Genomic DNA, 16,517 nt, shown 5'->3' on the forward strand with positions numbered 1-16,517 from the left:
CCTGGGATGCACGTCCTGGAACGCGTCCCTGTCCTCAACCACACAGGACTGGCTGCGCTTTCCCCTTAGACACACAGGAGGCACACGGCAGGCGCTCAGCTCAGGGAATGAATCAGTCCTAGGTAGACGTAGGTAGACGCTTCAAAAAACTTGTGTTCTAGGAAGGCGGGTGTGGCAAGAGCAACGCTGGCCCAATGGGGACAATCCCCAGAGGGCGCCGGCCAGACGGGGCCTGTTACCGACTCTGCCTCTGTTCATAGTTACTTGTGTGTTTTTATTTTCACAGTCATAGCAGAACAGTGGGCAATAGCCGTTTTATAGCTCTAGGAACTGGAGACGCCTCACGGCCACAAGGCCTTGGGTCAACCCTGAGGCCTGCTGTTCTCTTCAGAAGGAGTCCCTCCGTTACCTGCTTGAGAGACACAAGGTGGAAAGGTTCAGCCACAGGAGCCCAGTCCTGGGGTTCCTGGCTTCTCCAGCCAGGTCTTAGCCATGACTCCGGGTGGAGGATGTGCATTCCGGTCACTGAAAAGGGGGCCACAAGTGGAATCCAGGTGGCCTCTCTGGGTCACAGCCGCAGCTTTGAGGCCGGTCGGCACGGAGGCACGCTGGACCCTGTGAAGGGCAGTTCATCTCAATGGGCAGCAGGGGGTGCACTCACGGTTTTCGGGGCTGCCGTTGCTGGGCAGGGGAAGGGGACACTGGGATTTGGGCTTTTGCTGGACTCACTGTCAGAAAGGTTTTTTTCCTAGTTGTGAGAATAACCAGCCTCTAGAATTTAAGATGCAGATATTGATTAGGTGGGTGGGCATCCATTAGGGGAGTGGGTTAGGCGGGATGATTTTGATCCTGGAGTGATGTGAGGCCCCGGCCACTTGTTAAGGGTGAGGACGCTAACTGTCTGGGCCCCACGGCCCCTGTGCAGCACGGGGCCCCTCTGGCTTGCTTTGCTCTCCTCCTCTCTCTGTGCTTTGGCAGTTAGAGCCGGGAGCCCAGATGAACTGTAGCCAGGAGCCACGCAGGCAAGGTCCACGCCCCAACCCAGGCTTGCTGGGTACAGAAGGCTGGACTGGGCAGCCCAACCCTCAGGCCAAGCTGGGTTCCAGGCGTGGGAGCAACAATATGCCGTATCTGTTTTCTTCTCTCAAACGTGAGCTTTGCAGGGTGAAGGCCACGGTGTCCCTCGGCTCACCGTGCACGTTAGCCCCGTCCCCTCTCCCTCCCTTCCTCCCGCTCTCCCATCACCCTCCCGTCGCCAATCACAAGACAGGTGTTCCGATGTATTCGCAGAACGGAACTGAAATGCACCTCCGGAGTTCGGGGTCCACACGCTTCCCCAAACTCAGGTCCAGAACACTCGCCTGATAGATGAGAAAGCAGAGCTGCCAAGCGATTCGGGAATTCAGGATCGGAGGAGCGAAGAGGCAGCTGGTGGGGAACGGAGGGCCCACCAGCCCAGCCGCCCAGCAGAGCTCCAATCAAAACCCAGGCTGACTCACCAGCAGTGAGTGGGCAGCGGGCACCTGAGTCCAGCCACCTGGCCGGTCCCAGGCTCCCTGGGCCTCCTGGCTCCCTAGCCAGGTCCCAAACTCCTCCCCAGCCAGCTGTCACTCAGCCCTTCCCAGAGAAGCATCCGAAGCAAAACAGGAGAAAGACACGTGAGCTGGGGACGACTCAGGCCCTGCACAGCCCGGAAGGGTGGCCGCTCTGCCTGGGTCTCCCGTGAAGCCTGGACATTTTCCAGGAATGTTAGAAAAAATACCAGATGGAGAAAAATGAGTTGAGCCTGAGTCAAATGCCTTGGTGGCTTCGGATGGTGTCTCTGGCCCCGGCTCTGGGTCTGGGTCTTTTCTCTTTCTTCTTGTCACCAGAGTAAGGAGAGGCACGAAGAAACATTTGAGAAACAACGTCTAGACCCAAAGACGAGGACTCAATGGCCGGACGTCCATCAGAAGTACCGTCTGTGATGTTTCCACCCTACAAATCAAGGGGGAAAAGAAAAAAGAAAGAAAAGGCCACAGATGGGCAGACGGAGGGCAGGTCTGCAGGGGCCGAGGGGACCCAGCCAGGCCAGCCCCTCTGCCATGCCCACCTGGGCACAGGTGGCGGGGGATCTGGCCTGCCGCTTCCACATGGCAGGTGGTGCCCACCACCAAGGTTCGGGGAAGGTCACGGGCTCCCCCTGGGGCACCAGGCTGGGGGCTCACTGCCTTGGCCAGTTGCTGTGCAAGCTGCGGGCACTCTGGAGGTGCCCCGTCCTCCCACAGGACCTGGACCAGAGGGTCCCTGGGGGCCCCACTTCCTCTCCGCCTCCCTCTCTGGCTTCATCAGCTTCTCCTCTCTGCCTTGACCCCTGGCACTGCCAAAGTCACGGGGCCCAGCAGGACCCCGGGGGTGGGGTGGAGAGGCTTCTGACCTGGATGTGGACCTCATGCTCTGGCCGGTCTCTCGAGGTGCCACCACCCCTGAGAGGAAGCCAATGGCAGCTTGTGCCGACGCACTGGACAGGCCAAGCTACTGGGCCCTGGAGTGGAGGGCCAGCCTGGGGCCTGGAGCCCACGTACTGGTGCCAGAGGGGAAGAGGCCCCAGGGGTCTGAAGCAGCCCCCGACCCCGCTCATAAACACGCCAGCCGCCACGTGGACCTGAGGGAAGAAGCCCGGGAGCACACTGAGCCCGGGTGCCGAGTGCCCTCTGCCTCGGCTCCCCAGCCGGGGTGTGGGCTCTGCGGGTCTCCCCCCTTCCCTTGGCCTGAGTGTCTGCACTCTCCACGTGAAGGTCACCCTGGGACTCTGGTGTTTCGGGATGAAAATACCAAACCACCTTTTTTCCATCGAGACCCCGATTCTCAAATAACCCAAAGCAAAGCGGCAGCTGGCACAGGCAGGCGAGGCTGACCCAGACGGGCCTGGGCTTCCCCCGTGGAGAAGCTGGGCCGCAGAGCCTCCTTTCGTCAGGGACGCGGCCTGCGGGGTCCCTGTTCCCACAGCCGGTGCTGCCACTGCAGGCGCTGCCTCCGGAGGTGGGACCCACGGGAGGCAGCGGGAGGGGTGGCCCCGCCTGCCAGGCCAGGGCAGCAGGAACTCTGTCCCTTACAGCTTCTGGCTCTGCCCTGCAAGCTGCCCTCCGAGCCTGCGGTCAACCAGTGGGTGGGCGAGCCTGGGCCAAGGGTTGGGGCCCAACCTGCAAGACGGGGTCAGCCACTGCCCGGACCACCCTCCCGACCTGGGTCTGCGGCAATCAAGAAGCAAAGAGGCCGTCCCGGGAAGCACTACCGTGTTTATTCCACAGGTGGGAGGGGCCGGGGGACGGTCACCAACAGGGTGTCACCAGATGAGGCGCTGGGAACCCCACACAGGGCAATGGGCAGCTACAGGGTTTGGTTCTGGGCAGGGTCGGCCAAGGACGGCCGTGGCAGAGGGGTGAGCGGCGGAAGGGCACCCAGCAGGCAGGGCTGCTCCCTCGAATCCTCTTGGCGAGGACGTGGGGCTGGCCCTTCTTCTCAGCAGCCTGGTCCCACGTCCCCCCCAGGTGAGCTACGAGCAGCGAGGCCACACGGCTGCATCTACTCCGCCGCACTCACACTCAGACACACCCGCCCACGTGCCCGCACGCGCGTCCATATATTAACTCTGATTTACAAGTGCACCCTCACCAGAGGGCAGTCGGAAAGAAGCCCGCACGCCCGGGAGGAAGCGGCTGCCCCCTCAGGCGGGGACAGCAGGGCCTCCGTGTCCCTGCCTCTCGCTGGGCTGGCTTCCGGCCGCTGCTCAGCTCGGAGGCCCTTGGCTACCCCACCAGCAGGACTCCCAGACCAACCTGTGGGCCCCTACAGCAGAGGCCGCCCTGCGGACAGCCTGCCCGGTCCCTCTGGACACACGCAGGAGAGCTGGCCCATGGGCATCCATAGGAACCTAGCACCCAGGTGGCCGGGCAGCAGCCTCAGAGGGCCCAGAGGCGTGGACAGCTGTACCCCAAAGCCAACCGGTGGAATTTGGAGGCCAGCAATTGCCTGGGGTGTGACCGGGATCTGAGCAGAAGCAGCCTCAGTGGAACGGGGTCTTGGAGGCTCGCTGCCCCCTCTCGGGGGAGCCCCACGTGCTGAAGTTCCACCGCTCCCTCTTCACTGAGGGTCGGGTCGAAATCAGAAGCTGCTGCGGCGGCAAAGGATAAGAGAAGGGGACCCTGCCAGGCCCGGACGCTGACACCAAGGTGGGAGATGACGCAGAGGTGGACAGTCTCTCTCCTGGGCCAGGCCACAGCGGGGGCTGCAGGAGACAGTCCTGGTTCCCCAGAGAAGCATTAGGGGGTTCTTCCAGGGCGCATGGACCTCGGGGCAGCTGACTCCACAGGGGGACACAAAGTCGTCCTCTGGGGTCCCTGTGCTGCCCTGCAGGAGCCCTGGGGTCCCACCAGCACCTGCGTGCCCCCCCGTTGTCTCTCCACCATGTGGCCAGGCCCAAGGATGGATTGGCCTGTCCTGGGCTGGGCTCCCGCTGGCCCAGCTCCTCCATCTACTTGATGGAGTTCTTGATTGTCCACCTCTGTCCTGTGCAGCTGCGGAGGATGAGGTCAATGCCAGCCAGGCCGCGGTTCTCCACCTCCAGGCAGCGCCCCGTGCCCTTGTTCATGATGGCTCCATTCTGGGGGCAGAGGGAGTGGAAAGGAAGAGAGGGGAGGAAGGAGTGGGGAGGGGGAAGGAGAGGGAGGGAGAGAGAGGAAGATAAGGAGGGGGAGAGAGAGGGGAAGGGGAGGGAGAGAGGGAGAGGGAAAAAGAGGGAGGGGGAGAGAGGGAGAGGGAGGGAGGGAGGGAGAGAGAGGAAGATAAGGAGGGGGAGAGAGAGGGAAGGGGAGGGAGAGAGGGAGAGAGAGGGAGAGGGAGGGAGAGGGAAAAAGAGGGAGGGGGAGAGAGGGAGAGGGAGGGAGGGAGGGAGGGAGAGAGAGGAAGATAAGGAGGGGGAGAGAGAGGGAAGGGGAGGAGAAAGGGAGAAGGAGGGAGGGAGGGAGGGAGGGAGAGAGAGGGAGAGGGAGGGAGGGAGAGGGAAAAAGAAGGAGGGGGAGAGAGGGAGAGGGAGGGAGGTAGGGAGGGAGAGAGAGGGAGAGGGAGGTAGGGAGGGAGAGGGAAAAAGAGGGAGGGGGAGAGTGGGAGAGGGAGGGAGGGAGGGAGGGAGAAAGAGGGAGAGGCTCTTAGGCACACAGTGGATCCCACGGGAACACACTGTGTCAATATTCTGCACACAGCAGAGGGGGTCACAGGCGTCCCCCCAAGACCGTACTGTCAGAGTGTAAGTGAGCGTCCCCAGGCTTGTGTGGCTGAGTCAGAACGAGGGACTTCCTGTGTGTGAGGTGGCTCCCCAGCCCTGCTTGGCCTTGTACTCAGCAGGTTTCGGGGATCCCTCCCACACTCCCTCTCTGGGTCCTCAGAATCCCCAGCCTGGCCTGGCGTGGGTCAGGCAGGACGCTGCCCACAGAAGTGCCCTCACCCTCTCGGGTCCGCAAGCCTGGCCGGGGCTGGGAGACCCGGGGGCTGCAGGCTCCCCACCTGCCTGACCGCAGGCTACGTCGGCCTGACCCCCACCTGGATGAAGTTCCAGCGCTTGTAGAGGCTGGTCTTGACCTTGTCGCAGTCCAGGAGCTGGGGCAGCCGGCTCTTGGAGTTGTCCACCAGGCAGCGGGTGTCCGGGAGCAGCGTGGTGGTCCCCAGGGCCCCCAGGTGCAGGAAGCCCTCCTTGGTGTAGCGGGCGAGCTGTAGAGAGAGCAGAGTGGAGGGGAGTGGGGGAGAGGCTCGAGCCGGAGGGGATGGCGGGGACAGGGCTGTGCTGCAGCCTCTGCTTCTGGCCTCCTGCCTTCCCCGCCACCTCGGTTCTGACAAGCAGCCATGCACCCAGGACAGGCTGGTCCAGAAAGCCTGCAGCCTGCGGAGCCTGGATACAGCTCTCCCAGGGCACTTGCTGGCTTTTTCTAAGTAAGTCCTCAGTGTTTCAGAACGCTAGCTTTCTGTCCAGTGCACAGGCGAGCTGGAACAGGGGAAGGGCCAGGTGCATGATTTCCGCCCTGCTGCCAGCTGCGGAGCCACCTGAGCAAGATCTTCAGCCTCTGTGAGTCTCCATGTCCTCCCGTTTGTAAATTGAGGTTAATGAATTCTACCCTGCTATGAAGGACCCAAGAGGCGATTCAGTGAAGACAACAGGCGTTAGAATCCACAGACATTGGAAGAAATAAAAAACAGAAACAAAAGTGAGATTTCACATTTTCAAAAAAATCATTCACATCTTGGCAAAGTGTTAGCCTAAGATGGGAACCGTCCCCTCTCGCAGTAGGGCTAGAGGGAGGTAAATGACAACATCGCAAAGGGGTGATTTCTAAATACGTACTTTGGACTTTCAAAATGTTCACCTCCTTGATTCAATAAATCTACTTTTAGAAATCTATTCTAAGAAAATAATCAGAATTGGGGACAAAATCATGGATGGTACTAAGCAGGAAGCTCCTAAATGTCCAACATGATCCTGGTGCTTGCTTTGTGCAAGTTGGTTGCAAAAATGGCCACATCTCACTCTTCCTTCTATGCACCCTGGTAATGCAGCTTTACAGCCATTTCCACCAAGAGGTGGGATCGTTCTTCCCAGCCCTGGAATGTCGGCTGTCCCCGTGATGTGCCTTGGCCTATGGAATGCAGCAGAGGCCAGTGTGTGGTCGTTAGCCTGGCCTGCCTCATGGCCCTGCTGCTGCCAGGGCAATGACCCTGGCTGGCTTGCTGGTGGCCCAACCCAGAGCCAGGCAGTCACCAGGCAAGTGAATGGGGCCAACCTGGTCCAGGAAGCCCTCAGCCAGCACACCAGCTAGTGATGGGAAGTGCATGAATGAACCCAGGCCAAATCAGCAGAGCCTGGTCCAGATCACAGAACCACCCGCCAACCTGTAGACTCAGGGGCAATAATACTTGCAGATAGTTGTTACGCAGCATTTGCTGACCAATACAGAGATGGTATGCCTAGCACCCTTTACCCCAACAGGACCGGTACTAGGCTAGTGGCCTCCCCTCCCCTGCCTTTCCTCTCCATGGTAGTTAAAAATCACACTCTAACTTTTAAAAAATGCATTCACCCATCTGAGGGGCAGGGGCTAAGAAGTAAATCACAGAGCAAGTGCTGAAAGTGTGTTCACAGAGGAGCATGATGTCCATGCGGTGGGGACCATCATTAAAAACCAAAGCCCATTGGAGACAGCATATTGTTGGGTCTTGATTTTTAATCCAATCGCCAGTCTGTGTCTTTTGACTGATAAGTTTAGGCCATTTACATTCAGTGTTATTACTGAGAGATGATTTTTATTCTCTGTCACTTTAATTTCTGATTTTTAATTTGAATTATTTTCTCCTTTGACTATTCTAGTGTATTTCCTCCCTTTGCAGATTTTCACTTTTATTTTTCAGTTCTTCTTCATGAAATATTTTATTGAGTATGTTTTGTAGTGCAGGATTTCTAGTTGTGAATTCTTTTAACTTTTGCTTATCAAGGAAGGTTTTTATTTCATTGTCAATTCTGAAGTTTAATTTTGTGGGGTATAGTATTCTTGCCTGGCTAGAACAAAAAGTAGGCCCAACTTTCCACTATGCTGGCTTAGGAACTGAAGTCTTCAACAAGACTCCTAAAACACAAGAAGTAAAATCAGGAATCAATAAATGGGATGGTGTTAAACTAAAAAGCTTCTTCACAGCAAAGAAAATAATCAAGAATTGAAGAGAGAGCCTACAGAGTGGGAGAAAACCTTTGCCACTTGAACCTTAGAGCATTAATCTCCAGGATGTATAAAGAACTAAAAGAACGTAACACTCCCTGCAAAAATACCCAATCAATAAATGGGCAAAGGAACGTCACAGAAGAAGAAATATGAATGGTCAACAAATACATGAAAAAATGTTCATCATCTCTTGCAATTAGAGAAATGCAGATCAAAACTACCCTGAGATTCCATCTCACTCCAGTCAGAATGGCAATTATCAAGAATATAAGCAAAAATAAATGTTAGTGAGGATGTGGGGAAAAAGGTCACTCATAACTGTCGGCAGTACTGCAAATTGGTGCAACCACTCTGGAAAGCAGTATGGAGATTCCTCAGAAAACTTGGAATGGAACCACCATTTGACCCAGCTATCCCACTTTTTGGTTTATACCCAAAAGACTTAAATCAGCATACTACAGTGACGCAGCCACATCAATGTTTATAGCAGCTCAATTCACAATAGCTAGATTGTGGAACCAACCTAGATGCCCTTCAACAGATGAATGGATAAAGAAACTGTGGTATATATACACAATGGGTTATTACTCAGCCATAAAGGATAATAAAATTATAGCATTTGTCAGTAAATGGATGGAACTGGAGACTATCATGTTAAGTGAAGTAAGTAATCCCCAAAAAACCAAAGGCCGAATGTTCTTTCTGATATGCAGATGCTGACTCACAATAAGGGGGTAGGAAAGGATAGAAGTTTATTGGATTAGACAGAGGGGAGGGAAAGGGAGGGAGGGGGATGGGAATGGGAAGAATGAATAAGACATCTCTTTCCTACCCTTGTATGAATACAAGACCAGGGAACTCCAGAACATGTACAACCACAAGCATGGGATGTATGTGTGCATGATATGTTGAAATACACTCTACTGTCATGTATAACTACAAAGAACAAATAAAAAATAAAAATAAAAACAAATTTTAAAGAACCCTGGAAGCCATGTCCACTCAGTTGAACTCCATGATCATGTGCCCAGCAGGCCTCAAACCCAGCTCAGCCTTGACACAAGCTCCTGGGGACAGAAGGACCGGGCTGTGTTCTCACTGAGACCAGGTAGTGCAGGCTTCGACGGTGAGGAGTCTGTGAGAGGCAAGCCCAGAGCTGTGTGCTGGCCCTCCCGGGTGGAGGGTGGCTGGAAATCAGAAGTATGCAGCTGGTGCCTAATGGTGGATGTCAAGGATGCACTTTGTGTCCTTTCTGGCATCACACAGGGAATGGTGTCTAACTCTCACAACTCTGTGGGAGAGGCTTTATTATCGTCCCCACTTTCCAGTCGAGGAAGCCGAGGCATGAACATGGTCGCCTGGCTGAGTCCTGATCTCTCACTGTGGGTCTCTGGAGACCCAGTGTCCCCTGGCCCAGCAACTGAGCAGCAGAGAGGCCTTGTCCCAGGTTGCTGGAGGATCCTTGCCTCTTCCAGAAAGCCTGGACGCTCCTGCCTTAGAGTACCTGAGAGGCAGCTCTGCTTGGGGACATGAGTGACCCTTCTCTACTGAGAAGATTCTCCTTAGGGATTCTCATCTCCGGGGAAAGCTGTTCAGAACGCTTGGCTCTGATCCCAAAAGGGGAGCCTGTCTGTTTCCTGTGAACGAGTGACAGGGAGTTGATTAAGCACCCTTGAGAGAGACGCGGTTAACGTGTGCGCTACACCCAAATTAGTTCCAAATCAGAGTAATTGTTATAGACAAAATGGTAAGAAAATCAGAAGCCCACCCTGCTCTCCCCAAACAATGTTCCCTGCATATATTTAAATTTACCAAATGCAAAGTGATGAATGACAGCAAGCTGCCTTTATGTTCCGGGGGAAGATATACACAGCTGCTTATTGAAATTATGAATCAATCTATTATCCGGCAGGCAAATGAGCAGAGCCAAGAACACTAATTAACTGAGCGTGTCTGTGACCCAGCTGTGTAGGGGGCGAAGTTGAATGCCCCTGGAGGGTCTCCTTTCTGAGGTCCCTTAGGGCGTGACAGCAAGGAGACCAGGCTGCCAGACCTGCAGAGGCCACGTGCTGCCCCCAGCCACGCAGGCATCCAGTGGACAGGCGGGCGAGGGCGGCCCTCGGTGGCACTTCCTCTGGGGGAAGACACAAAACCCTGGGCCACGCGCATGGCTGTGCCGGCCTGGCTGATGGGCCAGCGCCTGGATGCTCTCGTGAGGACGCTGGGGAAGGACGATGGCCTCAGGGACGGAGCTCGAGCCAGGCCATCTGATCTCACGGCTGCTTTTCCTCCACGAGGCAGGAGGTTGGTGAGCCTGGGACCCGCTGCCAGGCAGACCCCGTTTTGCCCCAGTCCTGGGTCGGGAGCTTTCCTGGTGCCATCTGCTGACTCTGGCTCGCCGTCCCTCACCTCCCTCCTAGCTCATCGGTCCTGTCCTGCACCTTCAGCTGACCTTCCCGCCTCCAGGACTGCTCCCGCCGTTCCCCAGCCTGGAGGCCCTACTGACCGACTTCCTCTAGAGCATCTGGCTTCAGCCTCCCGAGGCCTCAGGAGGAGTCCCTCCCTCGTGCTGCCCTCTTCCTCGCCGCTTGTGGCCCAGGTCATTGTGCGCCACATGCACAATGAGAGGTCCGTGAGCCTCTCAAGGCGTGGTTGGGCCTCCCCTTCTGGCCTAGAGCACTTTGCTAATCCACGTACCACTGATGGGCCTTTGGGCTCTCCCACCGTGGGGCTACAGCGAGTCTTGCTGCTCTGGACACTCATACGTGACGTTTTTATGGACAAGTATTTTCAATTCTCTTTAGTATTCACCTAGGAATGGAACTGCTCGTTGTTGGGTCCTATGGTAACTTTGTTTCAAAAATCAAAAATCAAAAATCAGCTGCCTGATTTATAGCCCTGGACAAGGAGCCAGTGTACCAATCTTCCGCAGCCCGGCCGGCCTGCTGTCTGTGTTTTGGATCGCAGCATTGCAAGCACATTCATAAAGTGGCAGTTATGGTTTCGATGTGCATCTCTAATGGTAAATGACGTGGAGTGTCTTTCCATGTGCTTTTTGGCCATTTTGTATCTGCTTTGGAAAAAATGTCTATTCAGAGCTTTTCCTGTTTTAATTTTTAGGTTGACATGGGTTCTAAGTTGCCCAGGCTGAACCTTGAACCCGCAATTCCCCTCAGCTTCCCGAGTGGCCGAGATCACAGGTACATGGTATTGTGTCTGACTATCTTTTGCCCACTTAAAAAAAAAAAATTCACTCATTTTTCCTTTTATTGTTGAGCTGTGAGAATTCTTTTCATATTCTAGATGCCAGACCTTTCTCACCTATATGATTCACAAATACATTCTTCCATTTTGTGGAATGCTTTCTTCACTTTCTTGAGAGTCTCCTTTGAGGCACCGAAGTTCTTAATTTGATGAAGTCCAATGTATCTATTTTTTTCTTTGGTTGCTTACACTTTTGATGTCACATCTAAGAAACTATTGCCAGATCGAAGGACACAAAGACTTACCCTTCTCTACGTTTTGAGACTTTCTATCGTTCAGCTCTTTGATCCCTTTTGGCTCCCTTTCTGCGTGGACTAAGGTAAAGGTCCACATTCGTTCCTTTTCATGTGGATACCTGGCTGTCCCAGCACCATGTGTTGAAAAGACTATTCTTTCCCTATTGAAGTGTCTCGCCACCTTTGTCAAAAATCAATAGGCTGCAAATGTGAGGATTTATTTCTGGGCTTTCAATGCTATTCCGCTGATCTCTAGTCTATCTTTCAGCCAGCAGTACACGGGCGTGATTATTACAGTTTTACAGTGAGTTTTAGAACCGCGATGTGTGAGTCGTCTTCTAACTTTTTTTTTTTTTTCCGGTATTCTTGTTCTGGCTGTTCTTGATCTCTTGTATTTTCATATGAATTTTAGAATCAGCTTTTCCTTGTCTGCAGAGAGAAGGGAGTTGGCATTTTGATGGGGGTGGCACTGAATCTGCAGGTCAGCCTGGGGAGTACTGGCATCTGAGCGATTCAGACTGATGGACAGCAGAGGTCCTCTCTCCTTAGGGCTGTAACTTCTTCCAGCAACGCTCTGTAATTTGGGGGCACGAGTCTTGCCCTTCTCTGGCTGGACTCCTCCCAAGCTGCTTATCCTCTTGACACGCAGTGGGCAGTGCTAGGTGGTGGACCGGCCTTCCTGGGGACCCCTGGGCCCTGCTCCAACACCCCTCTCTGTGACGTGCAGTCACAGCCAGGTCACTGTCCACACGGTCAGCACCTCCAGGGGACGCACGCTGCTGCCCAGGTAATGGAGGGAAAGCACAGGCTTCCCATCCGGGCTCTGCTGGGGAGCCACAAGGTGCCCCGTCCTCCAGGCTGATGATGACCTGGGAGGAGCTGACCCACTCCTGTGTGTGTGACCAACACGGCCAGCTGGACCAGCACATGGACGCAGACTCTAGCACCTTTCTTCCTCCTCGTCCACGGGTGCTGTCTTCCCGCTCCCCTCACCCCGGTCCTCCCAGATGCTTCCTCCCCAACTGCCCTGCCTGACGGTGCGGACCCAGCTGCCACTGAGCTGTCCTCACTGGGGGGACCCGTCTTCCCACCTCCTGGCTCCGCCCACACCACCAGCCTGCAGCCTCCACTCAGAGCCTCCCTTGCTGGCCTCCCCTGCCCACGCTGCCCACTGCACAAAGAGCCGCTTCTGCCAGGGCCGGCCACCCCACGGCCCGCTCACCTCCTGGGCTGACTGTGGGTCAGCCTGAGAGAGGACCCAGGCTTCTGGAAAACAGGCCACCGGGATGGAGGGTCCCTGCCCTGCCACTCCGTGGTCACAGGCTCCTCAGCGCCGCCACCCAGACGAGCTCCCTCTGACTCACACGGTTTGTGTTTCACGTGCACTTTGCTCTCGCTCCTGTTTCAGGACAGCAGTCTCCAGTGCGTCCTCATACAGCCTGGGGAAGGGAGGGGGCTGGTGCTTTCCTCCTGAACTGGTGGGCTTATCCCAAGTGGGGCTGCTGGACCCCGGAGGAGAGCCGAACGTCACAGTCCACAACCCTAACGCACCAGGAAAAAGACCTCCCCACTCAAATACGACGGACTCTCATTTAGGGGAAAGCAGACTGCTCTATTTGAGCTGCTCTGAGACCCACACAAGTATTAACCCACATTTAACAGCCTGGAGGGAAGACTAACAATATGCGGGATAAACAAAGGCTGGGCAAGTGACCGGGACGGCGTGGGAACACCGCGAGATCTATCAGGGCGTCAGTGAAACGCGGCTGGCCAGGGCGTGACCGTGAAGGGTCCCTCGTGTCCTCACAGTCCAGCACGTCAGAGTGGAGACCACACTGGATGGAGAATGCAGGGTCCTCGCCTTCCGCACGGTGAGACCAGAGGGACGTCACCTGTCCTTTGAGCCCAGCTGCTTTGGGGTGAATTTTCAGTCGACTGCTCAGCTGAAGCCTGCGTGACACCTTCTTGGGACTGCAGGGACAGGCATATGTGGTTCTTAAGATTCTCTCCTTCCCTGCCCTGTGCATGGAGGAAGCTGGGCCAGGCAAAGGGAGGGGCAGCCTCCGGGGTGGCCTGGGAGCGGAGACCCAGCCCAGACGTGGAGGCCACAGCCTGGGACCAATGCCAGGTCCCAAACTAAGCAGAGAAAAACAGTCTCCAAAAGGACAAGGAGTGGATAGATGCTTGGGGGTGAGGGGCAGGGAACAGCGGGCAGAGGACCCTAGTGGGGACGGGAAGTCCTGCCTGGATCAGGGAGGCCATCGCACAGGTGAGCAGATGACCTGTCAGAATGGTCAGATTGACCCTTCCAATGGAGCCACCTTGTCATCGTACCTCCACGAAGTGATTCAAAACAACACTGGGAGCTCAGGAGGCGTGCTGCGGAGCCTGCATCTTCTGCAGAGCACCAGCTCCTGGGGGTCGGTACAGTCCCCAAACCTCCTCTCAATCTCCTTTTGGCCTCTGTCTGACATAATGCTGGGTTCAAACTGTTTCCAGAAAACGCACTCCTCCTTGCAATAAATGGGAGACACACTTGCGCCCTGTGGACCATGGAATTGGTTTCCGTAACGGTAGTTCCAGGATGCACAGCAGGGCAGGGACGACGTGGCAGGGGTGACAGGGTGTGGCCACAGAGCCTTTGTGGAGGGGCTGGGACCTCTGAGGTGAGGCCCCACAGGACGAGGCCAGGCAGAGCTGGTAGGAGAGGGCGGGTGGGGTGCGCCCAGGCCTCCTTCCGGGGGAATTCCCAGGTGTACCCAGGAGGCTCCCGACCACACGGTGGGGCAGGCGAGCAGACTCTCAGTGACGGACTGTGTGCTTGGGGAAGGCAGAGCCGAGTCCTGCGGGGCAGGGCCGTGCTCCTCTGTGCTCCTCGGCACGGTCAGGTCTGTACCCGGGCCAACCGCCCCGCCTACAGAACAGCACCCCTGGCTTCGCATGTGCCCAGGGGGCAGGTGGCGAGGTGGGGAGGGCGGAAGGAGCCCTGCCCTGCAGCTCACGGTGGCTTGGCCCTGGACAGTCTCTGCAGCCTTGGGTCCCTGGTCCTCATCTTTACAGTGGGGATAACGAGGGGGCCACCATGCAGGGCAGTTAGGAGATGCAAACGCCCACAGGAAGAGCCTGTGCAGCTACTGTTCAGCACGTCACCGGCCACTGGAGGTCTGGAGCCCAGCCAGCTCGCGCAGAGCATCCTTCCTCCATTGACTGCAGGCCAGCTGCATGGGGCCCGTGTTCCTGGTCTGGCTCCCGCTGGGCTTCCGATTCTCCCACAGACGCTCCCCCAGGGTGACGCTTGCCCAGGGTGATGCTCAGGCCTCGACAGCGCAGCCGGGGTCCGGGCCTCCTCCCGAGGGGCTCCCCGGTGGTCTGGGGCTGCGCATGCTGCCCTGACCTGCTGTAGCGCCTCCTCCCCTTTGCTTTCCAGGTTTGGATCAGGTCCTGCGTCCTTGCCTGGAGCCCACCAGACTCCTGGGCTTTGGATTAGCCTCTCGGTGTCTTGATCCCACGCTGAAGCCAGCCCTGTGCCCCGCTCCTGCCCGTGGCCTTAGATCTTAAGACCCCTCCTCTTGGGCTTACTGCCCCTCATCTGTCCCGGGGTGGCCGTGGGTGGAGGAGCCCTGTCCGCGCTCTGCGTCTGGACTGCCCTTGACCAGCCCAGCAAACTGGCCACTCAAGCCGGCCTGGGCCTGAACAGGGGAGTCAGAGGTGGACTGCTTATTGTCACATGCGAGAGAACGTGCACAGAGGCTCCGGACAGTGACCTGCAACAAGGCCAGGCTCCCTGGTTTCAGAGTGTGCGGGACGCCCCAGGCCTGGTGGGGTCTGCCCAGCCATGTAATGCCCGCCCCTCAGGCCCTGGGAGCTGGCGCATGCCCCTCTCCCTGCCAAGGAGATCCTGGTTCCCCTGTCCACTGCTGCAGTGGCCTCTTCACCGGGTCGGTTCCGCCCCCAGGCTAACCTCCCCACACAAACCTCACCGACTTTTGGGTTTGAGGACCACAGCCGCCTCGCCCTCCCCCCAGCGATTCATCTGGCCGGCGACGTGCTCTCCTGAGCCGCCGGTGTTATCAGAGGGCAAGCCTGCGCTGACAGGTCAGTCCATTTCCACACGGCTCTGCGCGGGCCGATCATAAATTTCTCTTAGGAAAAAATATATAGCCTAGGTTTCTGCTCCGATATCCCACAATTTGACTCAAGGGAAATACGGCGTTTGGCACAGTTTTGTTCAAATTAAGACGACAGAGCATTTATGTTCTGAGCATTAACCCTCAGTGTTTGCCGAGCCCCCTGCTGAGGCTCTAGAAACGCACCCGCTCCTTTCCGCCTGGTCCTGGCCTCCTCCTTGCAGGCCTTCCTGGCTGCTCTCGGCTCACAGAGCCCTGCGGTCCCCTAACCGCCCCTCTCCCCAGGAGTGCTCTCCACCCGCCCAGCCGGGCCTCCTGGTCACGCTCCATGGAGAGGCCCTCCCTGCGGTTTCCCTGATCTAACACGCAGGTCCTTGTCGCAGGGCTGTCTGCTATTCCAGAAGGGTCTGCCAGCTACCAAGGGTGTAGCCACGCTGGGTCCTCAGCCCATGCCGGGCGCCTGTCACCGCAGTTCTGTCCCAGCCCAGGGACGCTCAGTGACCTGGAGGCGTCATAGCTGGTTCCCTAGGTCTCCCTCCCCAGCCTCACTGTGCTTGGAACAGAACTCGTTACTCCCCACGCCTGTGCCTCCATCTCAGGCGAGGACAGCCCCGTGCCCGTCAGCCCAGGGCCTCCAGTGCCTGCTTGTGCCTTCCCAACCTCTCAGCCACCGGCTCCCACCAGCGAGGCCTCCCAAACCGGCTATAAAACCTTTTAGGTTGAAATGGCTCTTGATCTATAAGAACCATTGTAAGAATGGCAGAGAGTCCCTGCCGCCCTTCCCCAGCCTCTCCTGAGGTGACCTCATGTAACCACAGTGTGGCACCAAAGCCAGGAGATGAGCCGGGACCCCTCTGTCTGCAGAGGCAGAACTTCCTGAGGTCCCCGCCCAGGACCCAAGCCAGGCCTGCAGCGGGCGCCGGGTCTCCGAGGCTCCTTCTGCCTGGCAGTTTCCTCGGCCCTTCCTCTCTGATGACTGGGCACTTTTGAAGGGTGTGGGCAGCCGTTCTGTAGAAAGTCCCTCGACGGATTTGTCTGCTGTTCTCTCCCTACTGTCCTGAGGTTGGTGTGTGTTTCTAGGAAAACCCAAAACGCATGGAAGTCAGCTGCCTCCCCACGCCACCTGGGGGGTTGGGAGGTTCATCTCT

At 56.8% G+C, this 16,517-nt stretch overlaps 1 protein-coding gene across 1 annotated transcript in view; it reads right to left on the reverse strand.

The window, feature by feature from the left end:
- Positions 1-3,265: 3,265 nt before the first annotated feature.
- Galnt17 (polypeptide N-acetylgalactosaminyltransferase 17) overlaps positions 3,266-16,517 on the reverse strand; it is a 392,012-nt gene continuing 378,760 nt past the window's right edge. Inside the window, exons 10-11 of the mRNA XM_047534202.1 lie at positions 5,578-5,745; positions 3,266-4,642 (exon numbers count right to left, since the gene is read on the reverse strand). Of these exons, the coding sequence (XP_047390158.1) occupies positions 4,514-4,642; positions 5,578-5,745 (297 nt within the window). The 3' untranslated portion in view covers positions 3,266-4,513. The remainder of the gene's footprint in view (positions 4,643-5,577; positions 5,746-16,517) is intronic.

The sequence above is a fragment of the Sciurus carolinensis genome, chromosome 18, assembly GCF_902686445.1.
Source record: "Sciurus carolinensis chromosome 18, mSciCar1.2, whole genome shotgun sequence".
NCBI classification, from domain to species: Eukaryota; Metazoa; Chordata; class Mammalia; order Rodentia; family Sciuridae; genus Sciurus; species Sciurus carolinensis.